We start from the raw sequence: 23,303 nt of genomic DNA, 5'->3' as shown, positions 1-23,303 counted from the left end.
TGAGGAGTACTTGAAAGGTGTGACTTTCAGCTTACAATAAGCCATATGTATACAGCAGATTGCCGATTGTCCTCACTTTGATGCTATAACAACATACTGTAGCACCATGACCAGGATCTCTGTTCATTTAAGTGAGCAGATTAAGGCTTTCAGGAGGAACGGGAAAGTATCTGTCAGTTCATAAACCATGTGCCATAGAATCGGTACATCTCAAATCTCTTCCCAACTACTTTGCAATCTATATGGCACAGCTGTCATTTTTTTGGTCCTTAAATGAAACTGGTATATTTWTATTTATCACAATCTTCTTTAACCAATTTTGGTCTTTAATGCAGGGCCGACAGACAAGTTCCTTACTTTTCCCCCCTTCCACTTGATAAAGGTTCCAATTAATAACGTGTTTTTTTTWATCAATTAGTATATTTGAATTTAACCACACTATTTGTTGTATTATTTGTTTTGTCTTTTCTGGTGGATTAAACTGAAATTGCAACCAACTTTCTATGGCTTGTTTAAAAAATAATGATATCTTCATCAGCAAAGAAGGACTTTCTATAGAGGGGCTATCAGTCTTTCACACTGTGGTAAATGAAAACAGTTTGTTAATTAGAATGATTTATTTCTGTTTTTAGAGGGAGAGAAGCCAAAAGCCCACCATGCCTATTTTTCAAAAATCATCATTCCACATGTCAAGTGTAATTCCCCCATTGTATTTACCCAAGTTCTCTCTTAACTCCAGGACCACCGACAGTTTGTCGTTGTTGCCTGATGCACAACTCTAGTGCCAGAGAAGATAGTCGATTTGTGCCACAATTTAGACTACTGATAGATCAGCGTTCTAACTCCCCCTTGTGGTATTGTGGTGCAATGACAGAATGCCGACAGAATGCCACCATCTACCACTAACGGTCGGGGCAAGCTTGAAACTTTTAAAGGAAGAACCACTGTATGTCCGCTTGTTCATGTCTTTTTGGTCTCATCCCCTTTCGCTCCTTTCTTCGCTGTGTGCACCTTCCCATTTATACACGCACCAAGCCCCTCCCCCGAGACGAGAGATCACTTCTTCCTCTCTGACAAGTGGTTTCAACTCACTATTTGTATTTGAGTTTTTGGTCCAACAGAATGGGTCATATGGAGACCGAAACATGCATGGTTCAGGTTCAATTTGTAACAAAGGGCATTTTCATAGACCGACTTGAAAGCCATATCAGTGATTGCAAAAAAGCAGATTCAACTATTTGGATAAAATAATTACGTTATCAGTGGGTTTTATGGTTATGGGAGGCTTATATTTAACCAAGGTATAATTTCACAAGCCCTGAATTCATTTGATTATGGCTGACTTTGAAATGGAGTGAATTTTATATTTTAATTGTATAACAAAGCTTATTTAAAGAAACATTTTAAAAGATCAATGTATATATTGTGAATCGACGATAAGAATAAGAAATTATAATAAAATAAATAAAAATATCCTAGGGTCTGGGATTTGTAGATTAGGTGAAAGGTGCTATTGCCTCTGGGATATGTAGTTTCGGTGAAAGCTGCTGGCGCTCTACTGTTGAGACCAGGAGGACAACAGCCTGTACAGAGTAATAACCTCTCCGCAGAGAGAGAAACAATGGGGGGGGAGTGATGGGGAGAGAGCGAGAGACTAGGGCGGGAAACACAGAGAGCAAGCTGATTGCAGAGAGAAAACAGGAGAAGGGAGCAGGTCTTGTAATGTAAGATAATGAACTGGGACACTGACACACTGCAGCTAGACAGCTGTCTCTACAATACATATTTGTCCTTCCTTTCTCCCTCCCTCCATCTCGCTCGCTCTCCCTGGTTTATCATGTATGCTGTGCTCTACTTTGCTATGTCTTTCAGTTTSGTGCTGTGAGCCGAGGCTGTCTCGCTGGGGAGCGCTTGACTCACTTTCATATTGTCAAACATGGAGCCCATCAAATACAGAACACCGCTCCCTCTGTCACACTGGCCGGCTGCCATTGCACCGAGGGAGGGAGGGACTGCATATGAATAGTATGGATGTGAGAGAATCAGCTAGGTCTTACAGGCCATATAGAAGATAATCATGCAATTTAATTGGTTAAGTTCGAGGGCCTACAATCTTGATTGGCTAGAATGGCCTGAGCCCAGGTAAAACCGCAGCTCAATTGCTTGATTAGTAAATTCAGTCACGCAGTTGTGGATAAATTCCCAAGAACACACTCCCATGGTTTTCCAAGCTTGTTTCTGAGGCCTGATACCATAGAATAAAGTATATGACAAATAATAAAGGAATGACAAAAGATTAAGTTAAACAATAACTAGCGAAGTAATAAACGGTGTAAACCCCATCGACGTAGAATCGTGAGTTGACCTAATCCTGTCTCTCCCTGGAGCCTTTGAGGGCCTTCTTACTAAACAGGCTCATTCACCAGATTTCACAGTATACCTTCTGATCATTTTATGGGACTCTATTACATATACACAGTGGCATACTCCCCCAGAGAGAGAGATGACAGAGAGTGTGTGTGTTTGTGTGCCTCTATGTGTGTTAGGGCTGCACAATTAATCTAATTCACATCGAAATCAAAATATTGACATGTGCAGAGATCCAAATCGCATGCAGTATTATGAAACGCATTTTAGCCGGGTGTAATGTTCGTTTTTATAGTTAATTCCGTTTTCTCCTTTTGCGGCTGCTTCCCACACACCAACGCCATGCCACTCAAGTACTGCAGTTCCTCCTCCTCGCTGTTAGATTCACTATGTTTTAGAGGTCGACCGATTATGATTTTTCAACGCCGATACCGATTATTGGAGGACAAAAAAAAGCCGATACCGATTAATCGGCCGATTTATAAAAAATATAAATATTTTTTTTTATATATATATATATATATATATATACAGTATATCACAAAAGTGAGTACACTCCTCACATTTTTGTAAATATTTGAGTATATCTTTTCATGTGACAACACTGAAGAAATTACACTTTGCTACAATGTAAAGTAGTGAGTGTACAGCTTGTATAACAGTGTAAATTTGCTGTCCCCTCAAAATAACTCAACACACAGCCATTAAGGTATAAACCGCTGGCAACAAAAGTGAGTACACCCCTAGGTGAAAATGTCCAAATTGTCAATATTTTGTGTGGCCACCATCATTTTCCAGCRCTGCCTTAACCCTCTTGGGCATGGAGTTCACCAGAGCTTCACAGGTTGCCACTGGAGTCCTCTTCCACTCCTCCATGACGACATCACGGAGCTGGTGGATGTTAGAGACCTTGCACTCCTCCACCTTCCGTTTGAGGATGCCCCACAGATGCTCAATAGGGTTTAGGTCTGGAGACATGCTTGSCCAGTCCAYCACCTTTACCCTCAGCTTCTTTAGCAAGGCAGTGGTCGTCTTGGAGGTGTGTTTGGGGTTGTTATCATGTTGGAATACTGCCCTGCGGCCCAGTCTCCGAAGGGAGGGGATCATGCTCTGCTTCAGTATGTCACAGTACATGTTGGCATTCATGGTTCCCTCAATGAACTGTAGCTCCCCAGTGCCGGCAGTACTCATGCAGCCCCAGACCATGACACTCCCACCACCATGCTTGACTGTAGGCAAGACACACTTGTCTTTGTACTCCTCACCTGGTTGCCGCCACACACGCTTGACACCATCTGAACCAAATAAGTTTATCTTGGTCTCATCAGACGACAGGACATGGTTCCAGTAATCCATGTCCTTAGTCTACTTGTCTTCAGCAAACTGTTTGCGGGCTTTCTTGTGCATCATCTTTAGAAGAGGCTTCCTTCTGGGACGATAGCCATGCAGACCAATTTGATGCAGTGTACGGCGTATGGTCTGAGCACTGACAGGCTGACCCCCCACCCCTTCAACCTCTGCAGCAATGYTGGCAGCACTCATACGTCTATTTCCCAAAGACAACCTCTGGATATGAYGCTGAGCACGTGCACTCAACTTCTTTGGTCGACCATGGCGAGGCCTGTTCTGAGTGGAACCTGTCCAGTTAAACCGCTGTATGGTCTTGGCCACCGTGCTGCAGCTCAGTTTCAGGGTCTTGGCAATCTTTTTATAGCCCAGGCCATCTTTATGTAGAGCAACAATTATTTTTTTCAGATCCTCAGAGAGTTCTTTGCCATGAGGGTGCATGTTGAACTTCCATGACCATCAGTATGAGGGAGTGTGGACGATGACACAAAATTTAAACACCCTGCTCCCATTCACACCTGAGACCTTGTAACATAACCAGTCACATGACACCGGGGAGGGAAAATGGTAATTGGGCCCAATTGTGGACATTTTCACTTAGGGGTGTACTCATTTTGTTGCCAGCGGTTTAGACATTAATGCTGTGTGTTGAGTTATTTTGAGGGGACAGCAAATGTACACTGTTATAAAAGCTGTACAATCACTACTTTACATTGTAGCAAAGTGTCATTTCTTCAGTGTTGTCACATGAAAAGTATACTCAAATATTTACAAAAAATGTGAGGGGTGTACTCACTTTTGTGATATACTGTATATTATATATCATACACACACACACATTTTTGTAATAATGACAATTGCAACATCTACTGAATGAACAATGAAAACCTTATTTTAAAGTGTTACTGGGATGAATGTTGAAAACAAAAACTAATTTCTATATGCAGGAAATCCTATTTTAATAATGGGCATGGTAAAGAATTGACGACCAAAGTGCGAGTCATAATTCCCATGACTTCTAGCAAACCTGAAAGCGGTTCCTTCATTTATTCCATAGGATAATTTTTAGATTCATTTAAATAAGGTCTGTGTTTCGTGTTAGGCTTACGCACTTTGCCAATTTTATAACTGTGTAGATATCCATAGGACAAGGTAACTTGATCAATATTGGCTAAATATAAGCGAAAGATATTTTTGTAGAGTGGATTTATGAAAATATGTTGACAAACGTTACTTTTATCCTAGTGAGATTTAACACGGGTATCAAAACGTCGAGGCGGTTTAAGCTGCACGAAACACAGACTTATTTGAAAGTAGATCAAGACATTCTCTATGGAAGACATGAAACGGTAAAATAACGAAGGAACCTTTCAAGTTCAGCCGCAAGTTACAGGAATTTAACGCGCTGACTATTTTCTCTAAACAATATACCTTTGACTAATCCGGAAACTATCACCTCAAACAAAACGTATTATTCCGTTCCGTATTTTATCTAACGGGTGGCATCCATGAGTCTAAATATTCCTGTTACATTGCACAACCTTCAATGTTAATGTCATAATTAGTAAAATTCTGGCAAATTAGTTCGCAAAGAGCCAGGCGGCCCAAACTGTTGCAAATACCTGACTCTGCGTGCAATTGAAGAAGAGCTGAACATTTACCTGGTTAATATTGCCTGCTAACCTGGATTTCTTTTAGCTAAATATGCAGGTTTAAAAATATTTACTTGTGTATTGATTTTAAGAAAGGCATTGATGTTTATGGTTAAGTACACATTGGAGCAATGACAGTCATTGATTGATTGTTTTTTATAAGATAAGTTTAATGCTAGCTAGAAATTTACCTTAGCTTACTGCATTCGCGTAACAGGCAGGCTCCTCGTAGAGTGCAATGTAATCAGGTGTTAGAGCATTGGACTAACTGTAAGGTTGCAAGATTGAATCTCCCGAGCTGACAAGGTTAAAAATCTGTCGCTCTGCCTCGCTAGGCAGTCATTGAAAATAAGAATGTGTTCTTAACTGACTTGCCTAGTTAAATAAAGATTAAATAAAGGTATAAAAAAAAAAATACTTTGGCAAATCGGCGCCCCAAAATACCGATTTCCGATTGTTATGAAAACTTGAAATCGGCCCCGATTAATCAGCCATTCCGATTAATCGGTCGACCTCTACTATGTTTGCGTGCTGTTCTGTTAGGTGAAATGCAAACACGAACAATGCTACTTTCCACTTTTTGCTTCTTATTATAAATAATTATTTTTCTATGATTCTAACAATTTACCCAAGTGTTTTGATCTGTATTGCACGTGAAATCGCATTTCATTTTTTGGCCTATATCGTTATGTGTTTGTTATATAGTGTTTTTATTTTTTATAGTGTGTACGTACGTGCCTCTGTATGTGTGTGTGTGTGCTCCCTGGCAGGCTGAGTGGTCCTGCGGGTCTATCCCAGTGAGACCAGGGCTCATATACTCATATGTGTAATAACAGGATCAGCTCCTAAATTAGAGGATAGGTGGGAGCAGCAGATTAGAGTCAGCACTACGACCAGCCAGCCAGAGCCAGAGCCAGAGTTCCAAATCTGCAATCTGGGAATACTGCCGACCGACCCGGCCTGCCAACCTGGCCTCACAGCTAATCATGAGAGAGGGAGAGCTTGTTAACCAATGAGAGTCGAAGCCGGGGGGCGGTTCTTCTAAGCTGTATGGAATTGTTATAAGAAATTCATAGTAAGGATAATTAAGCTATTTGATTTCATGTAGCTATTTGACCCCTGAAGTACACTATATGTACCCAAGTATGTGGACACCCCTTCAAATRAGTGGATTCGGCTATTTGAGCCACACCTGTTTCTGACAGGTATACAATCGAGCACACAGCCATGCAATCTCCATAGACAAACATTCGCAGTAGAATGTCCTTACTGAAGAGCTCAGTGACTTTCAATGTAGCATCATCATAGGATGCAACCTTTACAACAAGTCAGTTTATACAATTTCTGCACTGCTAGAGCTGCCCCGGTCAACTGTAAGTGCTGTTATTGTGAAGTGGAAACGTCTAGGAGCAACAACAACTCAGCCGCGACATGGTAGGCCACACAACTCACTGAACAGGACCGCCGAGTGCTGAAGCGCGTAAAAATTGTCTGTCCTTGGTTGCAACACTCACTACTGAGTTCCAAACTGCCTCTGGAAGCAACGTCAGCACAAGAACTGTTCATCGCAGGCATCATGAAATGGGTTTCCATGGCCAGGCAGCCGCACTTAACCCTAAGATCACCATGCGCAATGCCAAGCGTCAGCTGGAGTGGTGTAAAGCTCGCTGTCATTGGACTCTGGAGTATTGTTACGTGTCATGTATTGTTACGTCTCATGTAAGTATGTTTYCTCTCTTTCTGAAGCTTTTTCTCAACTTTCATTCGCCCTCTCTGTCTCTAGGTGTTTAAGGTGAAGGCGGTTCAGTTGGCTGAGAAGCTGCTCCCAGCCTTCAACACTCCCACAGGCATCCCCTGGGCCATGGTCAACCTCAAGAGGTCAGTCTCAGATCACAACGCAACCCTAGATCTACTTCCGCAACTGCAACAATTTCATTTCAGCATGATTCTGTATTTAATGATTCAAAGTGAGTCTGTTTTCCCTGTGTCCAGTGGTGTGGGTCGTAACTGGGGCTGGGCGTCAGCAGGCAGTAGTATCCTAGCAGAGTTTGGAACCCTCCACATGGAGTTTGTCCACCTCACTTACCTCACCGGGAACCCTGCATACTATCAGAAGGTGAGACACCTCCTTAGTACTGGTGTGTGTCAGAGTGGGTGTCTGGTAGCCTGAGCAGCCGCTAGTGGGCTTTATAGATCTCCACTATCATCTGGGCTTGATGTGTACAGAAGGTAATGCGCTCGTTTCCCCATGTGAACGGTTTGTACATTAAACATTCTCCATTCAGGCTGCAAGGCTTCGATTTCCTCAACTAGATTTAATGGCGAGAAGGTGGAAAAAACGGGAGAAATCTAATTTTATTTGTCATATGCACCGAATAAAATAGGTGTAGACCTTAGCGTGAAATGCTTTCTTACAAGCCCTTAACCAACAATGCAGTTTTAAGAAAATAGAGTAAATAAAATATTTACTTACTTTTATTTTTTACTTTATTTAGTAACACAATAAAATAACAATAATGAGGTTATATACAGGGGGTACCGGTTAGTCGAGTTAATTTGTACATGTAGGTAGGGGTAAAGGGACTATGCATAGATAATAAATAGCGAGTAGCAGCAGTGTAAAAACAAAGGGGGGGCGGTCAATTCAAATAGTCCAGGTGGCCATTTTATTAATTGTTCAGCAGTCTTATGGCTTGGGGGTAGAAGCTGTTAAGGAGCCTTTTGGATCTAGACTTGGTGCTCCGGTACCGCTTGCCGTGCAGTAGCAAAGAGAACAGTCTATGACTTGGGTGACTGGAGCCTTTGACCATTTTTTGGGCTTTCCTTGGTATATAGGTCCTGGATGGTAGGAAGCTTGGCCCCAGTGATGTACTGGGCTGTACGCTCTACCCTCTAGCGCCTAACGGTCGGATGCCGAGCTGTTGCCATACCAGGCGGTGATGCAACCTGTCAGGATGCTCTCAATGGTGCAGCTGTAGAACTTTGAGGATCTGGGGAACCAGGCCAAATCTTTTCAGTCTCCTGAGGGGGGAAAGGTTTTGTCGTGCCCTCTTCGTGACTGTCTTAGTGTGTTTGGACAATGATAGTTTGTTGGTGATGTGGACACCAAGGAACTTGAAACTCTCGACCTGCTCCACTACATTCACATTCGTCGATGTGAATGGGGGCGTGTTTGGCCCTCTTCCAATAGTCCACGATCATCTCCTTTGTCTTGCTGACGGGCGGCCCGTCAGGAAGTCCATGATCCAGTTGCAGAGGGAGGTGTTTAGTCCCAGGGTCCTTAGCTTAGTGAGGAGCTTTGTGGGCACTATGGTGTTGAACGCTGAGCTGTAGTCAATGACTAGCATACTCACATAGATGTTCTTTTGTGCAGGTGGGAAAGGGCAGTGTGGAGTGCAATTGAGATTATGTCATCTGTGATCTGTTGGATCGGTATGCAAATTGGAGTGGGTTTAGGGTATCCAGGATGATGGTGTTGATGTGAGCCATGACCAGCCTTTCAAAGCACTTCATGGCTACAGATGTGAGTGCTACGGGCGGTAGTCATTTAGACAGGTTACATTCGCTTTCTTGGCCACAGGGACTATGGTGGTCTGTTTGAAACATGTAGGTATTACAGACTCTGTCAGGGAGAGGTTGAAAATGTCAGTGAAGACACCACTTTCCACCACCATGCTAGAGTGGCTAATGCCTAGGAATGCTAGTCCCGGATGTTGCTACCCCGTTCTCGCTATTAAATGTAAGTGTAATTACAAGCATTTCATAAGTGTCAAAGGCTTTTATTGACAATTACATGAAGTTGATGCAAATAGTCATATTTGCAGTGTTGACCCTTCTTTTTCAAGACCTCCGCAAACCGCCCTGGCATGCTGTCAATTAACTTCTGGACCACATCCTGACTGATGGCAGCCCATTCTTGCATAATCAATGCTTGGAGTTTGTCAGAATTTGTGGGGGGGGTTTTGTCCACCCGCCTCTTGAGGATTGACCACAAGTTCTCAATGGGATTAAGGTCTGGGGAGTTTCCTGGCCATGGACCCAAAATATCTATGTTTTGTTCCCCGAGCCACTTAGTTATCACTTTTGCCTTATGGCAAGGTGCCCCATCATGCTGGAAAAGGCATTGTTCATCACCAAACTGTCCCTGGATGGTTGGGAGAAGTTGCTCTCGGAGGATGTGTGGTACCATTCTTTATTCATGGCTGTGTTCTTAGGCAAAATTGGGAGTGAGCCCACTCCCTTGGCTGAGAAGCAATCCCACACATGAATGGTCTCAGGATGCTTTACTATTGGCATGACACAGGACTTATGGTAGCGCTCACCTTGTCTTCTCCGTACAAGCTTTTTTCTGGATGCCCCAAACAATCGGAAAGGGGATTCATCGAGAAAATAACTTTACCCCAGTCCTCAGCAGTCCAATCCCTGTACCTTTTGCAGAATATCAGTCTGTCCCTGATGTTTTTCCTGGAGAGAAGTGGCTTCTTTGCTGCCCTTCTTGACACCAGGCCATCCCTCAAAAGTCTTCGCCTCACTTGTGCGTGCAGATGCACTCACACCTGCCTGCTGCCATTCCTGAGCAAGCTCTGTACTGATGGTGCCCCGATCCCGCAGCTGAATCAACTTTAGGAGACGGTCCTGGCGCTTTCTGGACTTTCTTGGGCGCCCTGAAGCCGCCTTCACCACAATTGAACCGCTCTCCTTGAAGTTCTTGATTATCTGATAAATGGTTGATTTAGGTGCAATCTCACTGGCAGCAATATCCTTGCCTGTGAAGCCCTTTTTGTGGAAAGCAATGATGATGGAACGTGTTTCCTTGCAGGTAACCATGGTTGACAGAGGAAGAACAATGATTCCAAGCATCACCCTCCTTTTGAAGCTTCCAGTCTGTTATTCGAACTCAATCGCATGAACAGAGTGATCTCCAGCCTTGTCCTCGTCAACACACACCTGTGTTAACGAGAGAATCACTGACATGATGTCAGCTGGTCCTTTTGTGGCAGGGCAGAAATGCAGTGGAAATGTTTTTGGGGGATTCAGTTCATTTGCATGGCAAAGAGGGACTTTGCAATTAATTGCAATTCATCTGATCACTCTTCATAACATTCTGGAGTATATGCAAATTACCATCATACAAACTGAGGCAGCAGACTTTGAAAATTAATGTTTGTGTCATTCTCAAAACTTTTGGCCACGCCTGTACACATCAAGCCCAGATGATGGTGGAGATCTATAAAGCCCACTAGTGGCTTCCCAGGCTAAGTGTCTATGTGTTCTCCTGGGTAAGAGAGATTCATGTCTCCTCTAACCCTGTCAGGTGATGCACATACGGAAGCTGCTTGCCAAAATGGACCGACCCAACGGGCTCTACCCAAACTATCTGAACCCTCGTACCGGCCGCTGGGGCCAACGTAAGTACCTGTTGTCTCTCACTTCATCAGAGAATAATACTGACAGGTGTGTGTGCCTGTGCTCACCACTGTGGGCCGCTAGACTGTGCAAATGACTGGGTGTGAGTACTGGGTGTTTTTGGAGCGTTAATAAATATGTATAATTAGAAGCTGTTGGCGGGAGGCATCTTAACTAAATGTTAATTACCCTGACTTAGACAGAGCAGTTTAATTACTGTTTCTACCTCTCACTGCTCAACCTGACCACGCACCCACACACACTCACACGCCAGGGTTTCCATTGTGGCACCAGAAAACGTGACCGGGAAGATTATAATTTACCGGCYATTTGAGAAATGKACCGGACCCATAAKCATTGGATGTATAACCCATTAGGGCGTCCTCTCAWGGTGCTCAGAATGACAGAAATCACATTTAGAATATGGTAATTCATCTTAACACAACATGCAACTCATGTAATGAAGCAGCCAATAAAACATCATTTTCAAACATTTGCCAAAATGCAATTCTCCAGAAAACACCATTCTAAACAGCGCACCTGATAGCGGTTCCATATGTCACCGAGATTAAAATCTATTTTAGAAACTTAGTGAGATTCTACAGATAAAACAACTCGGATGGGTTGCTAATACAGTGCATTCGGAAAGTATTGCGACCCTTTGACTTTTTCCACGTTTTGTTACTTTACAGCATTATTCTAAAATATATATTTTTTAATTCTCCCTCATCAATCTACACACAATAACCCATAATAATAAAGCAAAAACAATTTTTTAATAACAAATTTGAAATTTACATAAGTATTTATACCTTTTTACTCAGTTCTTTGTTAAAGCACCTTTTGGCAGCGATTACAGCCTCGAGTCTTCTTGGGTATGACGCTACAAGCTTGGCACACATGTATTTGCGGAGTTTCTCCCATTCTTCTCTGCAGATCCTCTCAAGCTCTGTCAGGTTGGATGGGGAGCGTCGCTGCATAGCTATTTTCAGGTCTCTCCAGAGATGTTTGTTCGGGTTCAAGTCCGGGCTCTGGCTGGGCCACTCAAGTACATTCAGAGACTTGTCCCGAAGCCACTCCTATGTTGTCTTGGCTGTGTGCTTAGGGCGTTGTCCTGTTGGAAGGTGAACCTCTGCCCCAGGTCCTGAGCGCTCTGGAGCAGATTTTCATCAAGGATCTTTCTGTACTTTTCTCCGTTCATCTTTCCCTCGATCCTGACTAGTCTCCCTGTCCCTGCCACTGAAAAACATCCCCACTCCATGATGCTGCCACCACCACGCTTCACCGTAGGGATGGTTCCAGGTTTCGTTCATACGTGACGCTTTGCGTTCAGGCCAAAGAGTTCAATCTTGGTTTCATCAGAGCAGAGAATCTTGTTTCTCATGGTCTGAGAGTCCTTTAGGTGCCTGTTGGCAAACACCAAGCAGGCTGTCATGTGCCTTTTTAATGAGTCGCCGGTTCCGTCTGGCCACATAAGGGCCTGATTGGGGAAGTGCTACAGAGATGGTTGTTTTTCTGGAAGGTTCTCCTATCTCCGCAGAGGAGCTCTGTCAGAGTGACCATCGGGTTCTTGGTCACTTCCCTGACCCTGACTTCTTGGTCACTTTTCCTTCTCCCCCGATTGCTCAGTTTGGCCTGGCGTCCAGCTCTAGGAAGAGTCTTGGTGGTTACAAACTTAAATGGTTCCATTTAAGAATGATGGAGGCCACTGTGTTGGGGACCTTAAATGCTGGGGAAATGTTTTCAAACCCTTCCCCACATCTGTGCCTCGACACGATCCTGTCTCGGAGCTCTACTGACAATTCCTTCGACCTCATGGCTTGGTTTTTGCTCTGACATGCACTGTCAACTGTGTGGCCTTATATAGAAACAACTCAATGATGATCAATGGAAACAAGATGCACCTGAGCTCAATTTCGAGTCTCATAGCAAAGGTCGAAGTACTTAGTAAATAAGGTTTTCTAAAAACCTGTTTTCGCTTTGTCATTATGGGGTATTGTGTGTAGATTGACGAGGGGAAAAATATATGAATCCATTTTAGAATAAGGCTGTAACGTAACGAAGGGGTCTGAATACTTTCCGAATGCACTGTATGACTAGGCATGTGCCTTTGGCTTCTGGACAACGAAAGAAGGTTGATATGAAAACCAATAGAACAGAGAGAGAAATGGCGTAGCGGTGGGTCCAATAGGGAAGTAAATGGAAATAAAGTTGCGAAGATTATATAATTACTCCTGTCTATACAGAAATAAATAAAATACTACAGAAAGCATGACTTAGCCACAGAGGAAACAAGGATCATTAACTAAAAAATAAAATAGCTGTGGATTGTTTCAAATCACAAGCTCGTAGTCAAGATCATGTGTCTTGAGTATGTGTCCAATGGCAGTGGCTGGTGATCTTGCATTAGTTGCTTTTAACAGTATTTTTTTACATTTAAATTCATATTTTTATGATTAACAAATGACAATGATTTTGAGAAATGACACATTTTTATTATTGAAATGAAACTGTTCCACGAAAAGTGGCATGTGAAAATCAATTTGTAATCTTCCCGAACTTAGAACTCTTGAAGACCTATGAAATCTTTATAAAAGAATTGCCTAAACATTCCATGGTCACATTTTGCCTGTACAGTGGTTTCCTCCTTTAAAAGTTGCGAGCTGCGGGATATAGAGGTACCCAGCGCCACGGCTCCAGATCACCACAAGGGGAGTTAGAGCACTCATTAGACCGCATGTGTGGTAGTGCCCCGGGTTTTTATATGACCTTTGACGCGAGCCACCAGACCCTGGTGACTTTCTTTAGCAAAGATGGCTGACAAAACATTACGGTGGAAGCAAATGTAAGTAATTATAACATCTTAACGAGTCAAGCAAAAAAATTACAATTGAGAGGAATGTGTTAGGAAATGTAGAGAAACTATTTTTTTGTCATAAAGTTAATTTACGAAAATCACTATCTAGCAAGTTTTTTTCAGTCATTTCCAATACCAGGTGTATCAAACTCCATTTTTTGAATGATGCTGTGTCTGCATGTATGTATTACAATTATACACTTCAACAGTGTGTACCACTCCTGCTCCTGGGACATCAATGATTCCACATTGTAACTATGCAATATACTAGAAACACGATTTAAGTAAAGGCTGATTTGTAATTCATATATAACAGGGGAAAAAAACATTACACTACACTTCTTATGCATATCTAACTCCCTTCATCTGCATTAATCTGAAAAGGTTCTCCCAGCCATGTGGATGATTGAAAACAGGGCAGCAAAGTTTGTTTGTCACCAGAGCGGTTTAGAGCATATTACTATTTGCCTGTGAATAACCAGACCTTCATACACTACTTGCTATGCTGAATTATTGACACACAACCACAGATTCTGCCATATCCTGCCAGCACGGCCACAAGTGAGCCACTCCGGCGGAGAATGACGTGTGGAAGAGGGTGAAGAACGAGATGGGAGTAACAATCCAGGCTATTTGCTCTGAGACCGGCATAGTAATGTAATGAAACAAGCAGGGAGCAGGTTTCTAACCCTCAACATTCTAGCCCGAAGTCCAGCACGCTATCGACTGTGCCCAAATATATTAATTGGAGTTGTGGCCGATTGTGGCTAAAAACACTTTATCAATTGGAATCTTTAACGTGGAAATGGGGAGAAGTATTATTATTAGTTTTTCACAAGCGTAGCAGGATGGGCTATTAGCTGAACAATAGACTATTCAACCTTTACTAAAGAATTGTCTAATAGCCGAGCTAGTTGTGAACCCCCCCAACTTACAAATCATTTCTATCTACCTACACACGGTTAATGTTCTGAAAAACTAGTTTTGGAGGTGTACCTGTGGATGTATTTCAAGGCCTACCTTCAAACTCAGTGGCTCTTTGCTTGACATCATGCAAAACGTAACAAAATATTGCTATAATCCTGCCTTGAAAGAAACAATGTGGTCCCAGAAACACCTCTCTGACATAGGTCCAGCATATCTCTTGATGATTTCTTCCTTAAAGAAATATTGAGCCATGATACCTGAAAAAGGAGGCAAGAGTGAAATATTGTGGAATACATAACAGTCCGTGAGGTGTAGGCTACAATATTTTATGTACCTTTTGCTTTGTAAATAGCCAAGCTTACCATCAAAAATCAAATATGGGCCTGGTCCCTGGCAAGAAATTGCGCCCCACACATGGAGTTTGAGCGGATGCTTGGGACTCGGCTTGCTTGATCTTCTATCTTTTTTTGCTCAAGTGCCACGGTTGATTTGTCTSTGAAGATGATGTTATTGAAGGTCTCRCCAGCTTTGATCCATGCCTGGGCCTGCAGGACACAAAGTTCTTTGTTTGTCAGACGAATCGTTGGGTCGAAACTACAGAACAGTTCAAAACAAGCGAACACACATGGTTAATGTTCTGAGAATCAAAAAAAGAATATATATTTATTTATATATATTTCATTTTTTTTTTTTTTATAAAATAAAAAAATACAAAAAAACATTTCTTACCGAGCGTTTCCATAAGTCCACGCAAGTTTCTTCAACTGTCTTCTGTGATTAGAGCGATGTTGATGTTGTGCGGTGATGCCAGCAGATTCCAGATAGCCTTTGCCGATCGCTCATCATTCATCAGTGAGTCGATGGCTTGAATAGTCGTGCTGGAAATGAAATACAATGTAAAAATGTGCAGCATACAGTAGAGACTAGCAGTCGATTTATTTAACATTATTTTTAGCATTATTAGGCCTACTTTACAGCATTGTCGCCTACTGTACCTGTTCATTTTCCTGGGCTTTCGAGTTGTGGAGAGTCAGGTGGCACTAGTGTTGAGTAATGTGCTCTAGGTCTTATTTATTTAAAGAGCATATTGAAGTTAGAAGCAAAAGACTACAACTATTTTAGCACCGTTTCGCACTGCTCTGAGACGAGCATGGGGACTAGTCTTGACAAATCAATGAGATTTTTATTTTCACTTAATCTCCTTTTGGGTTTTGGTTAGACTAGAATTAGAAAATTAGGTGCAGAAATGTTATGCTCTTAGTGTAACCTTTATTTAACTAGGCAAGTCAGTTAAGAACAAATTCTTATTTACTAGGACAGCCTACTCCTTCCTCCCCGTCGGGGAATTGAACCCCGGTCGCCCACGTGCCCTGCCCGCATGACACGTGATTCTTTAGCTAAATAGCCCAGTACTGTACGGCCGACCGTCACGTTGTACAGCGCCATATTTTCCGTTCCATCCTAATGGAAACCCAGAGGGTTTTTCTTGGAATAGAAACACCATAATATTAATCAAATTAATTAATGAGTCTGCTAAATGACTTAAATGTAAATGTAAGTACCAGTCAAAAGTTTGGACATCTACTCATTCCAGAATTTCTTTATTTTTACTATTTTCTACATTGTAGAATGATAGTGAAGACATCACAACTATGAAATAACACATATGAAATCAGTTAAGAACAATTTCTTATTTACAAGGGCAGCCTACTCCTTCCTCCCCRTTGGGGAATTGAACCCCGGTCTCCCGCGTGCCCGCATTCTGTAGTACAGACATGGCCTGCTCTCCCTTATGTAAGAAATTAGGCACTTTCCCATGTTTACGACAGTATGTATTGTAGGCTATGTTTACTTGTCAGACTGCACAGTAGCCTAATCAACAAATGCAGGTGGCTTCTCTCTTCAAAATGCTTTAAATGCTTTATCATCCAAATGTAAAAGCATATACTGTACAGTACTGTATTTCTTCGTCAGCAACTTTATGCTTTCATTAATAAATAATGATGAAAATACTCTTAAAATGCAGATGTTGATTTAGTTATGGATCCATAACGAATTACTATGGGAATAAATATCACTGATTTACAGAAATATTGGAACAACGTTGTCTAATGAAGGCAAACAATTTAGATTCCTCTAATCCTAATTAGGCTAATTTGAAGCAAGGTAAGACATGCCTCAAAATATGAAGTTAAACATTCCGGTTTCAAACTAAGTACGTTTTCAAAATGCATACTGCCTCCAGCTCACATTGTAAAGCGGTGGGTGACGAGCTGATAGCCTGTTGCCTGCACTTCATGGTGAATGGGAGGCGCGCTTCAATTACCAGTTGCGAAATAGAGAACATGATGAAAGAGGAGACTGCTGTTCTTACTATACTATAGATCCAACATCTAATGCAGTGACRTTTTAAAGGGATACTACGAGATTCTTCTTGTCCAGAGTCTGATGAACTCGTGGATACCATTTGTATCTGCGTGCAGTACGAAGGAAGTTAGAAGTATTTTCACAAGCCAATGCCGACTAGCGTTAGCCAAATGACTGGAAGACTACAGGTACGCTAGACTTCTTGCCCAAGGACCCCTGCCCAGGCAAACTGGCAACCCATTATATGTTAGCAAAAAAAAGTTACGTCTTACCAGGTGAATGATAATGGCAACATTTTAAAATAAATAGATTTGGTAGACCGCAGGGGTTTCGTTAGAGTTCAGAAATGTCTTTTCAAAACTCAGACCATCAAAAGAATCTGTGTTTTTAAACCATTTCACCTGCATTTTTTATTGAAAGTCAAGTATTTTTGCTTCAGTACAGTTATCAGGGACGTGGAACTATAGTTTTCCTTAACAGAAAAAACATTTGTGAAACGCATTCGGCAGAAAATAGTTTAATTTTCATCAGATGACAACAAAGTCCAACGCTATTTGGCTAGCAGCCACACAATTTACTTAAAATGAAAAAGCAAAGTCTTTCTTGCAAAAATGATGCATGGCCATCATATTTCTAATGTTATCATAGAAATAATGTAACCAGCTACATTTCCTATTGTTTTGCTTGATGTTAAAAGAAAGTAGCTGCACATCAGTCGGAGCGCTGTCTGCTGAAAGAATGCTCATCAGTGAATTCGCATCAGAGTGAAGTGCAACTGAAGCACAAAATGAGTCTGATGCCGAGCAGAAATTACAATAAGAAGCATTTTAGATTTCTGTTTACAAATGGTGTGAAAAATTGAATTTTGCGTTAACTCGAACCCCAGAGACTGTTTTCATTATCTTGACCTCCCCCACAGTTCATTGGAAGAGGAAGTGTATACTCTAACAGTTTATTAGCTAGAAAGGTATCTTGGCGGTGTGAAGAAACTGTTGCTGTTTTACAGCTAATTGTCTGCAATTGTACAACCGTTTCCATTGAGCTGAGAGAAAATGTTGCAAATGTGACGCATATTTCCAGCAATTGTAGGCATTTTGCCATGACTAACACTGTTCCTCTGCTCAAACATTACAGAATCAATGTGCCTTGAAGGCCTGTTTTCTTGTCTCCTTGTCTAGCTTTTATTTTGATGTTTTTTCCCCAGGGGGTGGATCAGCTTTAATGTTTTTTCACCAGGGGGTGGATCAGCTTTAATGTTTTTTCACCAGGGGGTGGATCAGCTTTAATGTTTTTTCCACCAGGGGTGGATCAGCTTTAATGTTTTTTTTCACGCAGGGGTGGATCAGCTTTAATGTTTTTTTCTTTTTCACCACGGGGTGGGATCCAAGCTTTAATGTTTTTTCACCAGGGGGTGGGATCAGCTTTTAATTGTTTTTCAACCAGGGGGTGGATAGCTTTAATGTTTTTTCACCAGGGGGTGGATCAGCTTTAATGTTTTTTCAACCAGGGGGTGGATCAGCTTTAATGTTTTTTCACCAGGGGGTGGATCAGCTTAATGTTTTTTCACCACGGGGGTGGATTCAGCTTAATGTTTTTCACCAGGGGTGGATCAGCTTTAAGTTTTTTTCACCAGGGGTGGATCAGCTTTAATGTTTTTTCACACAGGGGGTGGATTCAAGCTTTAATAGTTGGTTTTCACAGGGGGTGATCAGCTTTAATGTTTTTTTCACCAGGCGGGTGGATCAGCTTTAATGTTTTTTCACCAGGGGGTGGATCAGCTTTAATGTTTTTTCACCAGGGGGTGGATCAGCTTAATGTTTTTTCACCAGGGGGGTGGATCAGCTTTAATGTTTTTCACCAGGGGGTGGATCAGCTTTAATGTTTTTCACCCAGGGGGTGGATCAGCTTTAATGTTTTTTCCCCAGGGGGGTGGATCAGCTTTAATATGTTTTTCACCAGGGGGTGGATCAGCTTTAATGTTTTTCACCAGGGGGTGGATCAGCTTTAATGTTTTTTCACCAGGGGGTGGATCAGCTTTAATGTTTTTCCCCAGGGGGTGGATCAGCTTTAATGTGTGTGTGTGTGTGTGTATGTGTATATGAGTCGTCCCCCCCCAAAGTGTTTCTAAAAAATATGGTAAAATATTTTTTTTGCATTATTTCTATCTGGTTTTGGTCATTTAAGTTGACACTGAAACGGTTTTCCCACCCCAAAACATTACCACTTAGATGGCCCACCTAAGACTTTTCTATGCAGAAAAAACCCTGTAATTAGCTCCAATTATTAATTTCCTCCATTTTAAAGGGTGCATCTAGCAATATTCATAAAATAATTATTTCACACAAATCCCCATATATATATATATATATATATATATATATATATATAAAACATTCCAACACTTGGATCCCCTGCAATACTTCTGTTGACCCCAGTTTGAAAACCCCTGTGCTAGCGTACGCAACCCGCTAATCTCCCTCACAAATATACTTGTTCAAGCACCCACAAATGTATGACACCACCCATGTGGTCAACGGCCGATGTTTACTTTTAAATTTGAGTTTGACGGTTTCCATCTGATTTGATGTGACTGAAATGCATCAGAAAGGTATTGGGGAAATCATCAGGCAATAATGTTGAATGATCTTCTGTGTAGAAAAGAACATAATTGATGGTCTTGTCCACTCAGTTCTAATGGTTTATGTGCATAGTAGAGAAACATACGTGTTCCTGAGTCTTATCTTTCAGTGATGGGGTCCTAATTATTTGGAGCTTATACCATTTAAGAGAGAGAGACACATTTGTAGGAAGAAAACAGAAACCGCTCTGTTTATTACAACCTCCTCTAGCGGCTACCGGAGGTTACTGACGTAATCCCGGTTCTTTTGAACCAAGAGCAAATGTTCTAGTTTGGGGAAACCCTGGGTTACACGTATGCACTTGCACACACACAAACACACTGTGCCCTCTACAGTGTATACCTCTTTCCAAGGTTGTTTGCATTTGGAATTTCTCTCTTTTTCTCTCGATCTCTGTACGAGAAAGAATTATTCATTGCAAATTCCCTGTTCTCTGCCAGGGGCACACCAATCCCCCACAGCCATTTGCATAAAAAACATATTTTACTTTGTGTCTGTGAGTCTCTTCAGCTCTTCAGAGGGTCAGAAGTTTACATACACTCAGTTAGTATTTGGTAGCATTGCCTTTAAATTGTTTAACTTGGGTCAAACGTTTTGCGTAGGCTACCGCAAGCTTCCCACAATAAGTTGGGTGAATTTTGGCCCATTCCTCCTGACAGAGCTGGTGTAACGGAATCAGGTTTGTAGGCCTCCTTGCTCGCACATTGTTTTTCAGTTCTGCCCACAAATTTTCTATAGGATTGAGGTCAGGGCTTTGTGATGGTCACTCCAATACCTTGACTTTGTTGTCCTTAAGCCATTTTGCTACAACTTTGGAAGTATGCTTGGGGTCATTATTCATTTGGAAGACCCATTTGCGACCAAGCTTTAACTTCCTGACTGATGTCTTGAGATGTTGCTTCAATATATCCACATAATTCTATTTCCTCATGATTCTTTTGTGAAGTGCACCAATCCCTCCTGCAGCAGAGCACCCCACAACATGATGGCTGCCACCCTGTGCTTCACGGTCGGGATAGTGTTCTTCGGCTTGCAAAGCCTCCCCTTTTTCCTCCCAAACATAAACGATGTCATTATGGCCAAACAGTTCTATTGTTCAGACCAGAGGACATTTCTCCAAAAAGTACAGTCTTTGTCCCCATGTGCAGTTGCAAACCGTAGTCTGGCTTTTTTATGGCAGTTTTGGAGCAGTGGCTTCTTCCTTGCTGATTGGCCTTTCAGGTTATGTCGATATAGGACTCGTTTTACTGTGGATATAGATACTTTTGTACCTGTTTCCTCCAGCATCTTCACAAGGTCCTTTGCTGTTGTTCTGGGATTGATTTGCACTTTTCGCACCAAGTCCGTTCATCTCTAGGAGACAGAAAGCGTCTCCTTCCTGAGCGGTATGACGGCTGAGTGGTCCCATGGTGTTTATACTTGTGTACTATTGTTTGTACAGATGAACATGGTACCTTCAGGCGTTTGGAAAGGTCTTGGCTGATTTCTTTTGATTTTCCCATGATGTCAAGCAAATAGGCACTGAGTTTGGAGGTAGGCCTTAAAATACATCCACAGGTACACCTCCAATTGACTCAAATAAAGTAAATTAGCCTATCAGAAGCTTCTAAAGCCATGACATAATTTTATGGAATTTTCCAAGCTGTTTAAAGGCACAGTCAACTTAGTGTATGTAAACTTCTGATACAATGAATTATAAGTGAAATAATCTGTCTGTAAACAATTGTTGGAAAAATTACTTGTGTCATGCACAAAGTAGATGTCCTAACCGACTTGCCAAACCTATAGTTTGTTAACAAGAAATTTGTGGAGTGGTTGAAACACTTAGGTTGGAGTCATGAAAACTCGTTTATGTAAACTTCCGACTTCAACTGTATATAGATATATGTACTGCGTATACAAAATATTAGGAATCTTTCCATGACAGACTGATCAGGTGAACGCTATGCTCCCTTATTGATGCCACTTGTTAAATCCACTTCAATCAGTGTAGATGACTAGGAGGAGACAGGTTAAAGAAGCATTTTTGTGCCTCGGGACAATTAATATGTATTAATTGGATTGTGCCGTTCAGAGGGTAAATGGGCAAGACAAAAGATTGAAGTGCCTTTGAATGGGGTATGGTAGCAGGTGCCAGTATCAGAGCCATGACACTCAGAAAGAGTACTGTGTTCTCCCCATGATGCCTGACTCTGTTTAACCTCTCTGTTGTACGTGGGACATTTGCCTACGGAATAATTAAAGCTACACTCGTTGTGAATCCAGACAACATGTCAGATTTCAAAAAGGCTTTTTGGTGAAAGCATAAGATGCTATTATCTGATGATAGCACAACAGTAAACAAAGAGAGTAGCATATTTCRACACTGCAGGCACGACACAAAACGCAGAAATAAAAATATAATTCATGCCTTACCTTTGACGAAATTCTTTTGTTGGCACTCCAATATGTCCCATAAACATCACAAATGGTCCTTTTGTTCGATTAATTCCGTCTATATATCCAAAATGTCAATTTATTTGGCGCGTTTCATCCAGAAAAACACAGCTTCCAACTTGCGCAACGTCACCTACAAAATATATCGAAAGTTACATGTAAACTTTACCAAAACATTTCAAACTACTTGACGGGATGATCTGTGTTCAATACAAAAAGAAAACAAACTGACGCAACTTTTCTGGTAATGTGCCTCTCTCAAACAATTTACTTCATGTGACCCTCATTTAAGATGGCCGTACTTCTTCATTACACAAAGGAATAACCTCAACCAATTTCCAAAGACTGGTGACATCCAGTGGAAGCGGTAGGAACTGCAAACAAGTCCTTTAGAAATCTGGTGTCCCAATGAAACCTCATTGAAAAGACAGTGACCTCAAAGAAATAAAAATTCTGAATGGTTTGTCCTCAGGGTTTTGCCTGCTACATAAGTTCTGTAATAATCACAGACATCATTCAAACAGTTTTAGAAACTTCATAGTGTTTTCTATCCAAATCTACTAATAGTATGCATATCTTATATTCTKGGGAGGAGTAGCAGGCAGTTGAATTTTGGCATGCTATTTATCCAAAAGTGAAAATGCTGCCCCCTACCCCGAAGAAGTTAACTTCAGTTGTTAGCCAGCAGGGAGGGACTTGAAACAAATACCAAAATATACTTTTTGTTGGAATTTTCCTTTATTAGTCCATTGTTGACATAGTCCCAAATGTTTCGCTTGTCAGCTTTCAAGTTTTCAAGTTATGTAACTTTMAAAATACAGAGATCGTCTCTGTATGATGTAATGCTGAATTTTACATCATACGGGGAGGATTTTTATTTGTTTTGAAAGTTACATGTCTTGAATGCTGACAGTCCCAAAATGTTTTGCTTATGTCAACAATGGACTAATGAAACAAATAGATAATTTTTGGGTTGAATTTTATTTTAAGTCCCTAATACTGCAGAATCATGGCTCGGGGTAGTCTGTGACAGATTGAGAGTGTGTGTACGCACTTAAAGACCCAAAGTGTCGTAGTAAAAATTGATTCAGGCTTTCTAGCTGGCCATAAAAAGGGACACATTACAGTGAGCAGGAGAATGTGCCAAATCTCACTCAGCAAGAGGACACAGATGGGTAGGCACACACACACACACACACACACACACACACACACACACACACACACACACACACACACACACACACACACACACACACACACACACACACACACACACACACACACCACACACACCACACACTG

At 41.7% G+C, this 23,303-nt stretch overlaps 1 protein-coding gene across 2 annotated transcripts in view; it reads left to right on the top strand.

Moving 5' to 3' along the window:
• The window catches only part of LOC111978806 (mannosyl-oligosaccharide 1,2-alpha-mannosidase IB), a 133,107-nt gene that overhangs the window by 88,504 nt on the left and 21,300 nt on the right, over nucleotides 1-23,303 (top strand). For both annotated transcript variants that reach the window (XM_024009060.2, XM_024009069.3), the window contains exons 8-10: nucleotides 7,150-7,244; nucleotides 7,359-7,482; nucleotides 10,681-10,774. In XM_024009060.2, the coding sequence (XP_023864828.1) occupies nucleotides 7,150-7,244; nucleotides 7,359-7,482; nucleotides 10,681-10,774 (313 nt within the window). The remainder of the gene's footprint in view (nucleotides 1-7,149; nucleotides 7,245-7,358; nucleotides 7,483-10,680; nucleotides 10,775-23,303) is intronic.

Source organism: Salvelinus sp. IW2-2015, linkage group LG2, assembly GCF_002910315.2.
Source record: "Salvelinus sp. IW2-2015 linkage group LG2, ASM291031v2, whole genome shotgun sequence".
Lineage (NCBI taxonomy): Eukaryota > Metazoa > Chordata > Actinopteri > Salmoniformes > Salmonidae > Salvelinus > Salvelinus sp. IW2-2015.
This window is presented reverse-complemented; position numbering and strand designations above follow the sequence as displayed.